At 38.6% G+C, this 17,524-nt stretch overlaps 1 protein-coding gene across 5 annotated transcripts in view; it reads left to right on the forward strand.

The window, feature by feature from the left end:
• Positions 1-15,680, forward strand: part of WDSUB1 (WD repeat, sterile alpha motif and U-box domain containing 1) — a 71,955-nt gene extending 56,275 nt beyond the window's left edge. For all 5 annotated transcript variants that reach the window (XM_037044647.1, XM_037044648.1, XM_037044646.1 and 2 more), the window contains one exon: positions 15,503-15,680. In XM_037044647.1, coding sequence (XP_036900542.1) covers positions 15,503-15,660 — 158 coding nt within the window. In that variant the 3' untranslated portion in view covers positions 15,661-15,680. The remainder of the gene's footprint in view (positions 1-15,502) is intronic.
• Positions 15,681-17,524: the final 1,844 nt, after the last annotated feature.

Genomic DNA, 17,524 nt, shown 5'->3' on the forward strand with positions numbered 1-17,524 from the left:
TGATTTCTATACATTGATTTTATATCCTGCAACTTTGCTGGATTTGTTAGAATAATTGTGTGGGGTTTTTGTGTGTGTGTGTGTGTGAAACCTTTAGGGTTTGTGTTATCCTCTTTATGCTAGATTTGATGTAGTAATGTTAGTATTTTTGTACTTGTGTTCATAAGGGGTATTGGCTGTAGTTTTCTTGCAATGTCTGTCTGAGGTAGTATGAGGGTAATTCTGGCTTTGTAAATGTTCCCTCCCCTCCATATTTTGAGTTTGTATAGTATTGCTAATATCTTTTCCTTAAACGTTTGATAGAGTTTATCAGTGAAGTCATCATGGTGTGTTTTCTTTGTAGGGGGGGGTTTTAACTGCAGATTGCTATGAATTCAAATCCAGTTTTTATTTTAATTATATTTTATTGGTTTTTTACAATTGTCCTGATTTTTCCCCTTTTGCCTTGCCTTCACCCAGCACCCCTCACTACCTCAGGCAGCACCCCCAACATTGTTCGTGTCCATGTGTCTAAGTTCTTTGGTTACTCCATTTCCTATACTGTGAAGTAGAGCCATCCCCATGGCTATTCTGCAACTACCTGCTTGTTCTTAATCCCCTCACCTCTTCACCCACTCCTCCACCCCCCCATTCCATTTGGCAATCATCAAAACACTCTCTGTATCCATAATTCTGTCTCTGTTCTTGTTTAGTTTTTCGGATTCAGTTGTTGACAGATTTGTATTTCATTGTTCATAGTGTTGATCTTCTTTTTCTTAAATAAGTTCCTTTAACATTTCCTATAATAATGGTTTGGTGACGATGAACACCTTTAGTTATATTTTTTATTGTTTTTAGTTTTTTTAATTGTTTTTAGATTTTATTTAAGAGAGGGGAAGGGAGGGAGAAAGAAGGAGAGAAACAATATACAGTTGCCTTTCATGTACCCCCTACTGAACACCTGGCCTGAAACCCAGACATGCGCCCTGGACTAGGAATCAAACCTGCAACCTTGTGGTTTGCAGGCTGGCACTCAGTCCACAGAGCCACACCAGCCAGAGCACCTTTTGTTTGTTTCTTTTTTTTGTTTTGTTTGGGAAGCTTTTTATCTGTCCTTTGATTCTAAATGATAGCTTTGCTGGGTAGGGAAGTCTTGGCTCTAGGTCCCCGCTTTTCATGACTTTGAATATTCCTTGCCAGTCCCTTACTGGCCTGCAAAGTTTCTTTTGAGAAATCAGCTGACAGTCTTATGGGAACTACACTGTTGGTACTAACTGCTTTTCTCTTGTTGCTTTTAAGAGTCTCTATCTTTAATCTTCCTCATTTTAATTATGATGTGTCTTGGAGTGGACCTCTTTGTATCTGTCTGGTTTGAGACTCTCTGTGCTTCCTGGACTTGCATGTGTATTTCCTTCACCAAATGAGGGACATTTTATTTTTTTATTTTTCAAATAGATTTCCAGTTTCTTGCTCTTTCTCTTCTCGTTCTGGCATCCCTATGATGCGAATGTTGGAATTCTTAGTTTTCCCAGAGGCTACTTACACTATCCTCATTTTTTTGGTTTCTTTTTTCTTCTTGGTTTTTGGTTGTGTTCCAAATCATTGATTTGATTCAGGCTTCATCCACTCTTTGCTGTTTCCCTATAAATTGTTCTTTATTTCAATTAGTGTATCCTTAATTTCTGACTGGGTCTTTTTTATGCTGCTGAGGTCCTTACTAAGTTCCTTGAACATTCTTATAACCAGTGTTTTGAACTCTGCATCTGATGGATTGCTTATATCTATTTTGTTTAGCTCTTTTTCTGGAGTTTTGATCTGCTCTTTCATTTGGGTCATGTTTGTCTCCTCATTTTGGCAGTGTCCCTGTGTTTGTTTCTATGTATTAGGTAGAGCTGCTATGACTCCTTGTCTTGGTAGTGTAGCCTCATGTAGTAGGTGTCCTGTAAGTTCCAGTGACACAGCCTCCTCTTATAGTTGAGCCTTGATTGCTGCTGGCAGATTAGTGGGAGGGATTTACTCAGGCCAGTCAGCTCAAAGGATTGTTGTGACCACTGATGACCACCCTCTACCCTCCATGGAGGATTAGCTGTGCAGGGGTCGGGTGGGTGGTGGTGCTCCCATGTGGTCTCTAACTGTCCACCGGGTGTGCTGGCCCTGGGGTTTCCTGGGTACTGCAGGCCAAGTCAGGCCTCACCTGTGTTTTGCCTGGGGCCACCCTGCCTGAGCTATAAATCAATCTGAGATGGCTACTGTTAGTACCAGGCCTGGGGCTCACTGAAGCCAGCTGTTGCTTGTTAGAGAGGATTTAGGAAGTTGTGCAGCATGAGCCAAGGCCAGCCTTTCCTATGGAAAAGTATCGTGGGGTGGAGTCTCCGGGGATCTCCAGGGCAGGGCAAACGGTGCTAGCCAGTTTGATGGAGTCTCAGATATGGCACCAGCTGGCCAGCCCGAGGGTTAAGAAAAGGGAATCTCGTGTCTGCTCGCTGTGATGCCAGACACCTCAGCCTCCCCCTGCGGGCCACTGGTGCTCCTCAGGCAGCCACCCAAGTCCAGAGGCATTGAGCCTGAGTAGGTGAGTCCATGTGACGGTTCTTTAAGAGGAACTGCTTGGGGCTCCAGCTGTTTCTTCCACCAACTCAATCCCCACTGGTTTTTGTAGCCAGAAGTTTTGAGGACTTACCTTCCTGGCACTGGAACCCTGGGCTGAGGGGCCTGGTGTGGGTCTGGGACTCCTCACTCCCAAGACATGCAAAACACGTGGATGTGGGACCAGCCCATTCCACGTCTGCACCCCTCCTGCCAGTCGACTGTGGTTTAATTCCGTAGTTGTCAGACTTGCATTCAACTCGACTTCTGATGGCTCTCAGTGGTGGCTGCTCTGTATTTTAGTTGTCATTTTGATGTGTCTGTGTGAGGACCAGCCGTGTCTGCCTGCACTGCCATTTTGACCAGAGGTTCTCAAATCCAGCTTTTAATAGGTTTATCAATTTAGATTTTTGAATATTCTCTTCTTGAGGTTTGCTTTTATCACCTGAAAATATTCATGTTGTCATGTAATGTATTTTTCATGAATTTTGTCTTTCATTTTAATCTTGGCTCTTTTTGTTTATACCTGCATGATATATTTATTTCTAAAGGAAACACAAGTACACATCTTGAACTTTCACATAATGAACAGTCTTTCACCAAGGCTAATCAGTATCATTTTTTTAAAATTCTTGTTCAAGTACAGTTTTCTGTCTTATATTCCCAGCCCTGCCCCCCACCTCCCTCCCATTTCCGCCCCCCAACCTTAGTTATTGTCCATGTGTCCTTTATACTTGTTCATGTGAGTCCTTCCCCTTTTCCCCTATGATTCTCTCCCCTCTAGTCCCTGTCATCCTGTTCTGTATTTGTGTCTTTAATCATATCCTGACTTTTAACATTGTAGATTAATCAGAAGTACATTTTTATTAGATTTTAGCTAAACTGAATCAAAGTGTCTGTCTATCTTTGGGTGTAACTTCTTTTGTTAAGCATCGTGTTTGTGCGATTTGCCCGTGTTGTTGCACAAGGCAGTAACGTGTCCACTCTCATGTGCGAGCATACCACAGTTTGTCTGTCTGCACAGTTCTGATAGTGGCTGTCACCCTGACCCTTTAGTCATGGTTTTTGCAGAACAAACTATATTTCTATTGGGTATATCCCTAGGAATATACAGTTATTCAGAGTGGTTGAATCCATTTATACTTTCACCAGCAGTCTAAGAATTCTAGTTGCTCCCAAGCCTTAACTACTTATATTTAGTGTCTTGCAGCCTTTTTGGTGCCACCCATTTATTTTTATTGAAGCAATTACAGGTTTATGTGCAGTTCTAAGATCTAAAAGAGGTATCTTCTACACTGTCTAGTCTTCCCCAGGCCCCTCAGCGACATGGATGCAATCCACAAATCTTCAGATTTTTCTAGTTTTACGTGTGTGTATTCAGTTCTACACAATTTTGTCCCTTTTAGGGGTTTGAGTGTCAACCACCAGTCAAGAGAGAACAGTTCCAACCCCACAGGACCCCTTCTGTTGCCTTTTTAGGTCTGCATGCGTTACCTACCTGCCCTCTTTCCACCTCCACCAATAATCTATCCTCCATTCCTAAACTTTAGTCATTTCAAAGTGTTATATGAATGGAATCATACAGTAAATAACTGGGAAGCTTTTTTCACTTAGACTCTCTTTGGCCCTCCTGTGTTACTTTGTTTTAGAAGCATTCCCTGTGGGAAACATACACTTGAATTCATTTTAGTTAATTTAAAAAATACTCAGCCCTCATTTTTAATAATTGATTTCTTTATATCAATTCTATTGATACATTAGCGAGAACTCCTTCCAGCATATGTTTTCAATTTATTTTGCTTTCTTCTAGTTCCTGTTTTCTCCAAATTGATCATGTGTCCTTTTTGGCATTTCCCCCCTGCTGTTTTGGAAGGGCTTGTTTATTGAATTAACTGCCTCAGAAAAATCTTCAAGACCTGTTGCTGCCTATACTTCAAAGCTCTCACACAATGTTTGTATTCATCGTCCTTTTAAATTGTGAAAAACACACACATATATGAAACGGGGAGAAGTTTCTGTACTCTATCCTCCCAGATATTTGTCTATGCATTTATAATTTGTTCTATAACATATAGGATATGACACATATTTTTCAAAAGTTGCTTTTATTAAATAATATTCCTTATCAGTATATATTCAGAGCTACTTCTTTCTCAAATACAGGACAGTATTTTATGGTATGAATGTGCCATAAGTTAATGCTTAACTCTAAATTCTTAATACTCATAGAGCCATCTTTTAATTTTACTCATGTTTCAAAAACTTGGTTTGTCCAATTTTTGCCCATTTAGACTTCCAGATAAATTTTAGAATCAGTTTGTTATGCTACAAAAAATCTTGACGTTTTGATTTATTTGGTGGTAAAGAATAGAAATAACAACCACTAGTCAGGCATTTCAAATATTTTGTTTATTTCTTTCAGGCCTATTCTAGTCATTTTAGAAAAATCCTAATAAACTCTATCTGCCCACTTTGCTTTTTTCCTAAAGTTTTCAGTGTTTTGTTTCAATTATGTATGTAGAGAATACACACTTTTTGTAGTACAGGCCCAATGTCAGTTTGATTTTTGTTGCAGGCAATTTTTCTTCTTTGATGTTTTTCTCTTGTTTAAGGTGCATGGTGCTTCTCCAGTGGAATTTCGTGCCTTTTTACCATCTCTATGAATCCCTCAGCCCCACCTACAAGCGATTTATTCTGATTGTCTTAATAGTTTTTAACATTCTCATGGAGATTTTTCTTCAAAATTTCAGTGACTGGCCTCTGATTTCACACGTAGAATAAGGGCGTAGACTCGGGAGCCAGACTGCTCGGCTTTACCCCCACCTCTGTCATTCCCCGTGTGTGTCCTTGGAAAGTTATGCAGGCTGTGCGTCAATTCCTTCCTAAGGTGGTTGTGCAGATTAAATGAGTTAACATCGGGCACAGTCTAATGAGACGCAGTAGTTATTTTTCATAGTATACTGTTCATTTTATTTTAGAGATCCTGACAGGTCATATCGATTTTCAAAGGCTTGTAGGGCCCTGACTCTGCTCCTGTGTGCTGGTCTTCAGTCGAGTGGCACTACCTGTGGGACTCCAGCCTGGGAAGAGGGCGTGCAGCCCCGGAGTGGTGCTGGCCTTGCTCTGCCTGCTTCGCAGGACCGCATGTGGGCAGCAGGGGGCTGACAAGCTTTTTTTCCCGTGAAATGGGATAGTATAGATTCAGCGTCCAGGCCAGTGAACTGATATTTTTCATTTGAACTCAGAAGCTTCAAATCCATGTAAAAAGATGCTCCCTGTAGTCACCATTTATAAGTATAATGTAGCAAGAAATTGTGGGCCTTCTATAATCCGCCAGAAATGGAAGTCAAAGGAATGAAAGTATCTTATAAATAATAGGTATCCTCATTTTGGTGTTTTATCAGAAACTTTTTATCTGAATATATTAAACTGGTATTTGAAATATAATTTTACTAAATATTATCCTAAAACTATCTGGGACCAATCTTGGTTTATAGCAACAGTCAGATGGTACTGTTTGGATGAACACTTAAAAAGGTAGTGAAAACAAGCAAACCTAGTTAATAACGGATGGAACATACACTATATTTTTTCCAAAAGTGCCAGTTTTTCCCCTGGTGACATATTTGATTTCAAATAAGCTTACTCTAGTTGCAGTACACTGCAGGTATGATTTTTAAAAGAAACCAGGAGTATCCGTTGGTTTTAGTGATGATAATGTTTCACTGTTTGTTCATTTATGTATGAAAAGCTCTGCATGCAGGTGGGAAAGCGGTCTTTGCTTTGGGATGGACAAACCATTTTAAATTTTCAGTGTAATTAGCAATGTAGATCTACCCAGAGTTCCTGCTTTCTCAGTTTTAGGGGATATATTTGCTACCAGTAGAAAACTTAATTTTTTTTCAAAGAACCACTGTTTATGACACACAGAAAGCAAATACTAAGCTCTAAACTGTGGCAAGGGTGACGGGCATCCCTCCAGCAGGTCACCTGCACAGGGAGGTCGCGCTCACACGGTACTCACTGCTGCCGGACAGCTCACAGCAGGCCAGAAAAGGCATTCACATCCGGAGTTTCATTAAAGGTAACAGTACCATATGATGATGATAGTGTGTTCTCACAATGGAGATGTAATATACCTATTAGAAATGGAAAGCTAAGTAAAAGAGTAGTAGATCAAAAATACAAACCTACCTACACATCAAAACTGATGAAACCAGGTCCTACTATATTATAGTGAAATAATTTATATATATGTGATTTACAAAAATATAAAGAATGATAACACTATATTACCAAACATACTGGTAATTTCAATAAATAATTTGGCTTAATTCCAAAGAGAAGAGTTGAGATTAGCAAAGCTCAGCCCAAACTAAAGCAAGGACTCAGGTTGGAAATGAAAGGATAGGCAACAACGAGACAGTTGCAACTGGAGAAGGTGTTACATACTTGTCTACAAAAATAGAATGAAGATGCCCCCCTAATTAAAAAGACATCGGAGGGCACTCTGACACTTAAGACCACGATTCTCGGTGAAGATCACTGTTAGTGGCTCTGCAGTCCCAACACAGAAACTACGAGGAGAAAGCACAGTGATAGACTGGATTATAGCTCAGTCCAAAACAGCAAAGTAATATCTCAAATTCAATGTTCAAAATAGAAACGACACCTTTTTAATCCACAGGGGACATTCATAACCATTTTTAAACACCACTATCAGAAATCACACAGTTTTATGTCATCACCACGGAATATAACTGAGATTAATAATAAACCTGGCTCTTCTCACCTGGAAGGTTAAAACAAGCTATTATCAGATTTATCTAGCCTAGTGGCAAGTGAATTAGCCGTCACTGAACTCAAATACAAAATAATTCACAGTGATATTAGCACACACATCATTTATCAAAAACAGGCCAGTGTGATGGTATTCTATAAAATTGAAGTTCATTATTCCCAGCTTTTTATAAATAAAAATTGAGTCTATTAAACCCTCAATGTTGTTGACAGATTCTATAACTTTAAGCTAAATGACATCATAAAACCAATTTTACCACAGGCTAATTGATATTGACAAGTTCCTATACCATCTCAACATTATAACTAAAAGATATTAAACAGCATGACATTATTTGAGGATCTGGTGTATATTCTCCTACTTAATCTTACAATTCAACAGTAAGACAAATAACCCAATTAAAATAGGCAAAAGATTTGAATAGGCCTTTATCCACAGAAGATAGACAAATGACCAATAGGCACTAAAAAAGATGTTCAATATCAGTAGGGGAAGGAAAATCAAAACCACTTTATATCCACTAGGGTGACTAGACTGAAAAAGCTGGAAAGTAACTTGTGTTGATAAGGAAGTGCAAAGTACTGCTGGTGAGAAGGTACCGTGGTGCGGCTGCGGCTGAAAACGCTTTGGGAGGTGCCATTTGATCCCGTGCTTGTACTCCGAGCTCTATATCCGAGAGAACGGAAAATGCATGTTGCTCTAAAAGACGGTACATGAGTGTTCATAGGAGGTTTATTGGTAATAGCCAGAATGTGGAAATAACCCTCCACAGGATAAGTAGTTAAATAAAATGTGGTATTATATCCATTCAGTGGGATATTAATCAGCCACAAAAAGGAACAAATACTTATAGATGAACCTTAGAAATATTATGCTCAGTGAAAAGAAGCCAGACACCAAAGACCACATATTGTACGATTCTGTTTGTAGGACAATCCACAAAGACAATAGATTAGCAGTTGCCAAAGGTGGGAAGAAGTGACTGCTAATGGGTGCAGGGTTTCTTTATGGAGTGATGACAACATCCTGAAATTAGACAGTGGTGATGGCTACACAACTCTGAATCACATACACAGAATGGTCGGTTGTATGGTATGTGAATTACGTCTTAAACAAAAGCAAAAGGCAGTAACAAACTATCTGCAGAAAGCATCTACCATCCCTAGGACTTGGAGAACACAGAAAAGGCGTTGAATTCATCAGAACCAGGCCTCTAAGACCGGAGTCACCCAGCTGGTGCCAGTTTCTGTAAAGGGAAAGGATAAGACAAATTTGGGCAATACAAAGAAGCAAGCAAACACACCTGAAGAGTGTAACCAACTGCTCTTTCCAGATGGAGGGCCATGGCCAGGCACAACACTCCGAGGGGCCTGCACCCTGGTTATGTCTCCCTTTAGAGAACTCTATTCCAGGACCTAGCAAGGAACCGGCTGGCAAAACTGAATGTGGTTGGCAGTTCCCTGGCCCCAGTATTCTCCTCAGCATTAGGTCTGGGTCTGGAGCTGAGAGACAGTAGCCTAATCAACATTTAGCAACCTAAAGAGGAATAAATAGCCTTCATATGTGTGAACACAAAGCAATTAAAAAGTATAATGGAGGACTTAATGTACAATAACAAAAGCAAACCCCTACACATACATATGCAAAATTTACAAAATAATTCCTGTAAAGTATACTTGGAACAAATGTAAAGCATAATGATGACAGATAGGAAGACTATTAGGTTTCTCCCTAGAGAATCAGAAGATGATTATGAGGTTCCATTGGAAAGAACACACCACAAATAACCTAGAAAGTCAAAAACAACAACAAAGAAGAGTGTCAGTAGCCCCACCAGATGTGAGAATATGTTATAAAGCTTCTGTAAATAACACAGTGTGCAACTGCTAGATGCCAAGACAGACCAATGGAAAATAATTTAAAAAATCCAGACAGTGACCCAAGTGCCTTTGGAAATTTAAGGATAAAAATGGCATTTTAAATCAATGGAAAAACAATTTCAACAAGTGGTATTCTGATTACAGCAGCCAAATGGAAAAAGATAATATATAGTATAGAAGATGAAACCAATTTTAATTCCAAATGGGTCAGATATAAAAGTGAAACTGTACAATGTCCAGAAGAAAATGTAGTAAGTTTGTTGATAACCTCAAAATAGGAACACTTTCTAATTTGGACTCAAAATGCAAAAGAAAAAGGGAAAAGCAGATGAAGTGTTAGTATTCCACAGATATAAGAAACAAATTAAACGTTTAAAGAAGAATTAATATGAATCCTTCTCAAACTCTTTCAAAACAGAAAAGGAGGAAACTTACCCAAACTCATTTCATATTGCAAGCATTACCCAGACAACAAAACCACACAAAGACACTTCTGAAAAAGAAAACTGTAGGCTAATATTCCTGATGAACATAGAAAAATTCTCAAAATATTTGCAAACCAAATTCAAAGCATTATGAGGATCGCACGCCATGATCAAACAGGATTTATTCCAGGGATGCAAGGATGTTCCACATACATAAATCAATGTGACACGTCACCTTAAAATGAAGGATAAAAATCATATGATTACCTCAATCAACGTAGAAAAAGCATTTGACCAATTTTAATACCCATTTATGATGAAAACTCTCAACAAAGTGGATATGAGAGGAAATAAACCTCAACATACCAAAGACCATATATGACAAACTTACAGCTAACATCATAATCAGTGGTGAAAGCTGGGAAGCTCTCCTCTAGATCAGGAACAAGAGTGAATAAAGATTACTCTTTCCACTTTTATTCAACATAGTATTGGAAGTCCAAGCCAGAACTATTAGATAAGAAAAAGAAATGGCCCTGGCCAGGTGGCCAAGTTGATTGGAGTGTCGTCCCGTGCACCAAAAAGGCTGCAAGTTCAGTTCCTGGTTAGGGCATTTGCAGGAGGCAGTCGATCAATGTTTTTCCCTCCCTCCCTCTAAAATCAACGGACAGTCCTTGGGTGAGGATGCAGGAGGGAGGGAGGAAAAAGAAAGAAATGGCATCCAGATTGGAAAGGAAGAAGTAAAACTGTCTCTATTTGTAGATACCATGACATTTATGTTTATATAAAATATACCTAGTATATATTATATACATATAAAAACTTCACCAAAAAACTTTTAGAACTAATCAAAACATTCAGTAACGTTGCAGAATACAAAATCACTACACAAAAATGAGTTGCATTTCTGTATACTAGTTATAAGCTACCAAAAATAATTTTAAGAAAGCAATCCCATTTACAGTCACATTTAAATGAATCAAGTACCTAAGAATTAATTTAACTAAGGAGGTGAAAGACCTATATACTGAAAACTGTAAGACATTTGTGAAAGAGACTGAAGAAGATACAAAAAGATTTTTGGTGTTCATGGACAAGAATATTGTTTAAATGTCCATACTGGCTATGAATAAGAATTAATATTGTTAAAATGTCAATACTGCTCAAGGTATTATACAGACTCAAAGCAATCAGTATCAAAATTCCAATGGTACTTTTCACAGAAGTAAAACAAACAATCCTACAGTTTGGGAACTACAAAAGACCCCAAAGAGCTGAAGTAATCTTGAAGAACATAGCTGAAGGTATCACAATTCTTGATCTCAAACTATATTGCAAAGCTATAGCAATCAAAGCAGTATGGTATTGGCATAAAGCCAAACAGAACAACAGAACTGAATTGAGAGACCAGAGATAAAAACCACACATATAAAAATCAATCAACTTACAATAAAAGGAATAAATATATAATTGGAAAAAAGGACAATCTTTTCAGTAAATGGTGCTGGGAAAACAACACAGCCATCTGCAAAGCCCTAAAATTGGACCGCTGTCTTAAATCATACATAAAAATCAACTCAAATGGGTTAAGGACTTCACTATAAGACCTGAATGAAACCATAAAATTAGAAGAAAACAAACGTGGTAAGCTTCTTGACATTGGCCTTGGTGATGACTTTTTAAAGGCAGCAAAAAAAGTGAGACAAGATAAAACTAAAAAGATGTACAGAAAAGCAAACCAACAATAAAGTGAAAAGACAACCTACCGAATAGAAGAAAATACAGTATTTGCAGATTATATATGAGGTCTGTCTGGAAAAAGTCCAGCCATTGTTAATATAACAAGAATGGTTTGTGCAACATCAATGTAATCTGGCAGCCAAGGAGAGTGGACTGGAATGCACATGCATGAACAATGACAACTTCACTGTACTGGTCAGTGGGGCAGTAGATGCTGTTGAGTGAGCATGTGTACTGTGTGGCTGACACATTCAAAATGACTGAACAAGTAAAGCAACAAATCTGCGTCAGATTTTGTGTTAAGCTTGAACATTCCTCCATGGAAAATATTTGGATGATTCAGAAGGCTGCAGCTATGGGCAACTGGCAGTTGGCAGTGTCATCACGACAGTGTGGGTGCTCATACTCTAGATTTGGTGCTCTGTGACTTTTGGCTTTTCCCAAAACTAAAATCACCTTTGAAAGGGAAGAAATTTCAGACTATCGTTGAGATTCAAGAAAATATGACAAAGCAGCTGATGGCAATTGGGACAATTGTGTGAGGTCCTAAGGTGCCTATTTTGAAGGGGACTGAGGCGTCATTGTCCTGTGTACAATGCTTTTTGTATCTTGCAATATTCTTCAATTATGTGTCTGTTTTTCATAGCATATGGCTGGATACCTTCTGGACAGACCTGATACATCTGATAAGAGTTAATATCTAAAACATTAGGTTGGCCAAAAAGTTCATTTAGGTTTTTTTTTTTGTATTATGACTCTACTACTGCATAGTTGTCTTTACCTTCATTCAAAACAATTTTGTTAGATTGTATTGTGACAGCCGTCAAATCAGCGTGCATTTCAAAAAAACTTATTAAAATTGTTGAATGTTCATTCAGCCACTTTAATATTGAAGATGGAAGAAAATATGCAACACTTTTGGCATATTATGCTTTATTATTTCAAAAAAAGCAAAAACAACTGAAAATGATCTGTGCAGTCTATGGAGAAGGTGCTATAACTGATCAGATGTATCAAAAGTGGTTTATGAAGTTCCTTGGCACTATTGACACTTTGGCCAAATAATTCTTTGCTGTGCACTGTCTTATGCATTGGAAGACATTTAGCAGCACCCCTGGCCTCTACCCACTAGAAGCCAATAGTGGGAGATAGCCCCATGTACTCAAAATATCCAAATCAGCCCTGGCTGGTATAGCTCAGTGGATTGAGTGCGGGCCTGCGAACCACACGATTGTAGTTCAATTCCCAGTCAGGGCACATGCCTGGGTTGCGGGCCAGTTCCCGGCGGGGGACACATGAGAGGCAACCATACATTGATGTTTCTCTCCCTCTCTTCTTCCCTTCCCCTCTAAAGATAAATAAATAAAATCTTTTAAAAAATATCCAAATCAACAAAGTTATTAGTGAAACTGAAAAATGTGCCTTATTTTATGGAAAAAAGATAACAGACTTTTTGGTCAATCCAATATATAAAGAACTCATACCACTCAATAGCAAAACAAAAACAAACCCAAACAATCTGATTTAAAAAATGGGCAGAGGATCTGAATAGACACTGTTCCAAAGAAGACATACAGATGGTCAACAGGTGCATACAAAGCTGCTCAACATCACTACTCAGGAAATGTAAATCTAGACCACAATGAGATACCACCTCACACCTTCCAGAAATGGCTATTATCAAACAGAACAGTAGTGTTGGTGAGGTTGTGCAGAGGAGAGAACCCTTGTACACTGTTGGTGAGAATGTAAATTGGTGCAAGCACTATGGAAAATAGTACGGGGGTTTTCTCGAAAAATTAAAAATAGAATTACCATATGATTCAGCAACTCTACTTCTGGGCATTTATCTGAAGGAAGCAAAACCACTAACTTGAAAAGGTATCTGTACCCGCAACATTCATTGTAGCATTTACAATAGCCAGGGCATGTAAACAGCCTAAGTGTCCATCAGTGGACGAATGAATAACGAAAAGGATGTGTGTGTCAGTGTATCAATGGAACATTATTCCACCATTAAAAAAAAGGGAGATCCTGACACTTGTTACCATGGATGGAACTTGAAGGTGCTGTGCACAGTGAAGTACCAAATACCACACAATCCCACTTATGTGTGGAATTTAAAACAAAACACCAGACTCATAGCACAGATTGGTGGCTGGCAGGGGTGGGGGTGGGGTGTGAGAAGGAGTAGGTGAACACAGTCAAAAGATGCAAAGTTCCAGTTACAAAACCAGCCCTGGGAGTGTAATATACAGCATGGTGACTGTAGTTAAAAATACTGTATTATATATTAGAAAGTTGCTAAGACAGTCGATCCTAAAGTTGCCATCACAAGGAAAAGTTTGTAACTATGTGTGGTGATGGATGGTTACTAGATGTGTAGAGTGATTATTTTGCAATATATATCGGATCATTATGTTGAACACCTGACACTAATGTTTTATGTCAATTATATCTCAGTTTAAAAAATAAATCTTTCTAAATTAAAACGGCAATCTAATAGAAAAATGGGCTGAAAACAGAAGTCAGTTCATATAAAAAGGAAAAGCAAATGGTTCTTAAACATATGAAAAATGTTCTATTTCCCTCAACATACCTGATATAACACACCATTGTTCACGAGAGACTGGTACAAACCCAATTCGACACCATGTTCTTTTGCTGAGGCTCTGGGTAAAAGGAATCCTCATCAACACTGTTGGCAGGAGTGACAGAAAAGGTAACTTCAGTGGATGCGTGGGCATGTGTGACGGAATTACACCCACGCCCTCTGATGCAGCAGCTCTACTCCTGGAGTCGGCCCCAAAGTGTGAGGCTGTCCACTGCAGCCCCGCCTGTGAAGGGCAGCCGTTCGAAACCACCCAGGTGTCCGCCAGCACCTCCACGCAGTGGAGTGCTGTGGGGAGAAACAGAGCAGGTACAAAATAGGATACCGCATGTGAACTGTTATGTAAGAACATGCATGTACTGTGTTGTACATGTTTGCTTGTATTTTCAAAAAGATACAAAGGGATAAACTAAAGTTAACATGCATGGCCACCTCTAAGGAAATGGAGGGAACGCGGGTTAGACAGAAAGTAGACTCCTCTGAAGGTACCTCGTTTTCTGGTTTTTACCTAGAAACCACTTAAATGTACAGAGTTAAAATGAATCTTGAAAACCAAACCAATCCGTAAAAATTGGGAGGATAGAAAGGGAAGCAAATGAACCAAACTGTATGTCAGGTTGGTAAAGTTATCCAATGGGAATTTTTTTCAGGTGATTTTCAAACCCCATTTTGCAATCAGACAACTCTTGGGCATCCCTTCTGTCAGTAACGCATGGGCCTTGTCCATCTGCCCCACTTGGATGCACTGTGGATCCAAGCAAAGGGGTCCATGTGTACGTGGACCAAACTGAACTAACACTTTCGGTTTAAAAGAAAGACCTACCAGTATAAAAAGGTATAGTGCATCAAAAACTCCAGTCTTTCTATGTGCAGAGGCAAAGAATTTGGCAAGAACATGGCATTAAAAGGTTTAGCCAGTGGATCTTGTTCATTTTTACATCAGATATATATATTTGTATTTAGAAATATTTTTAAAATTTTAATCAGTGTTCAAGTAGTTTTCTGCCCTTTACCCCCATCCCAGCCCACCCCCGTGCCCTCCCCACCTTGTTTTGGTCCATGTGTCCTTTCTGCGTGTTCCGGCAAACCCTCCCCTTTCACTTCACAGGCAGCTTTGCTGTCAGACCCTCATCGGGCCGAGTTCTCTCCGTGTCTGTTCTAATGCATCTTCAGCGCTGCTCCATCCCGCTCTTTTCCTTTCCGCGGCATCTGAATTTCTTGACAGGATTCTTTTTCAGTTGTAGTGTTCAAAAAGAATCAGTAAAACATTGATACAGTTTAAGGTCACATGTGCAGCATTAATGCATTAGGGTACTGTGGCAGAAGTATTTGGGTAGTGGTACTGCCCAGATACCACTCAACAATACCACTTAGATCACAATAAAGACCATAGCCATGGAGTTTCCACAGCCATCTTGTTTTAGTAATCCTAACTTCCTTTTTCTACATTGCAAATAATTTGTGTCTGTGTTTTTTTTAGATGGTTATTCTTATGAAAAGGAAGCAATGGAAAATTGGATAAGCAAAAAGAAACGCACAAGTCCCATGACGAATCTTGTTCTTCCTTCAGCGGTACTTATACCAAACAGGACTCTGAAAATGGCCATCGATCGATGGCTAGAGACACATAGAAAATAAAACTCTTTATTTTTATATTATGTACATTGTATCAGTGATCTCATTTGAATGATTTAAGAGTAAATACTAATAAGATATTATGAAAGGCAAAACAGACAAAGGTAATTGTAAATTTAGTTATCTGTAAAAACTATTTAGTATTTATTTTCATTCTTTAAAATGTATGGACTAAACACATCTAACCTCTTTTCTATTTTTAGTATAAAAGCTTATTGTACTAATAAAAAAATCTTAACTTTTAGAGAAACAAAGTTTTACTTTGACTTTAATTTGTAATGCCCACTTTTCTTCTTAGATGTGGGTCATACCACATTTCAAGCAAACATCAGAATAATCTATAACAGATATTGAAACCCTAGTTAATAGCCATTCATTTGATAATTCTTTGGAATCCATCTAAGGAAAATTTGTAGCAAAATAACTGTAGATTTATGAATAAAGAATAATTTTCATATGTTTAATGAGCAATTTTGTTGAATTGTAAATCTTCAAGGTGGTAATGATTATTTTTCTCCATTGTCTAAAACCATTGTATAAGCTGGAATAAATTGTCATGAATATAGTGTTAAAATTGCTAAAATATATAAAGTGGCAAATTACCCTTATTTAGCATATAGAATTATTGAAGTTTCTACATAATAGTCTAAACAAGACTAAGTTAGGGGGACTATACAGTTTTAAGTATATTTTATTGATTATGCTATTACACTTGTCTCAATTTTTCCCCTTTGCCCCCCTCCACCTGGTATCCCCTTCCCTCCAGCAGTCCCCCCTTAGTTCATGTCCATGGGTCATGCATATAACTTCTCTGGCTTCTCCATTTCCTATACTGTTCTTAACCTCCCCTTGTCTATTTTATGCCTACCAATTATGCTTCTTATTCCTTGTAGTCTTTCCCCCATTCACCCCCCTTCCACTCCCTGCTGACAACCCTCCATGTGATCTCCATTTCTGTGATTCTGTTCCTGTTCTAGTTGTTTGCTTACTTTTTCTTTGGGGAGGGGGGTTAGCTTTAGTTAATAATTGTGAATTTGTTGCCTTTTTAATGTTCATAGTTTTGATTTTTTCTTAAATAAGTCCCTTTAACATTTCATGTAGTAATGGCTTGGTGGTGGTGATGAACTCCTTTAGCTTTACCTTTAGTCTAGGAAGCACTTTATCTGCCCCCTCATTCTAAATGATAGTGTTGCTGGTAGAGTAATCTTGGTTGTAGGTCCTTGCTTTTTCATCACTTGGAATACTTCTTTCCAGCCCCTTCTTGCCTGTAAGATTTCTTTTGAGAAATCAGCTGACAGTCTTATGAGAACTCCTTTGTAGGTAACACTCTGCTTTTCTCTGGCTGCTTTCAAGATCCTCTCTTTATCTTTAACCTTTGGCATTTTCATTATGATGTGTAGTCCTCTTTGGGTCCAACTTGTGTGGGATTCTAGTGCTTCTTGGACTTGTCTATTTCCATCACCAAATGACAGACACTATCTTTCAGTATTTTTTCAAGTTAGTTTTCAATTTCTTGCTCTTCCTCTTCTCCTGGCATCCCTATAATTCAGATGTTGGCACTTTTGAAGATGTCCCAGTGTCATCTTATACAGTCCTCATTTTTTTTGTTTCTTATTGTGGTTGAATGTTTATTTCTTCTTTGTGTTACAAATCATTGATTTGAGTCCCTTTCACTGTTGGTTTCCTGTAGACTTTTATTTCACTTAGTATAACCTTCATTTCTTCATGTTCATGCCATGCTCAATGAGTTCTTAGAGCATCTGATCACCAGTGTTCTGAACTCTGCAGCTGGTATAGCTCCGTTTTGTTTCATCCTTTTACTGCAGTTCTGTTCTTTCATTGAGGCCACATTTCTTTGTTTCAATTT

This window comes from Sturnira hondurensis, unplaced genomic scaffold (assembly GCF_014824575.4).
Source record: "Sturnira hondurensis isolate 20B ecotype Veracruz unplaced genomic scaffold, ASM1482457v3 Scaffold0004136, whole genome shotgun sequence".
NCBI lineage: Eukaryota > Metazoa > Chordata > Mammalia > Chiroptera > Phyllostomidae > Sturnira > Sturnira hondurensis.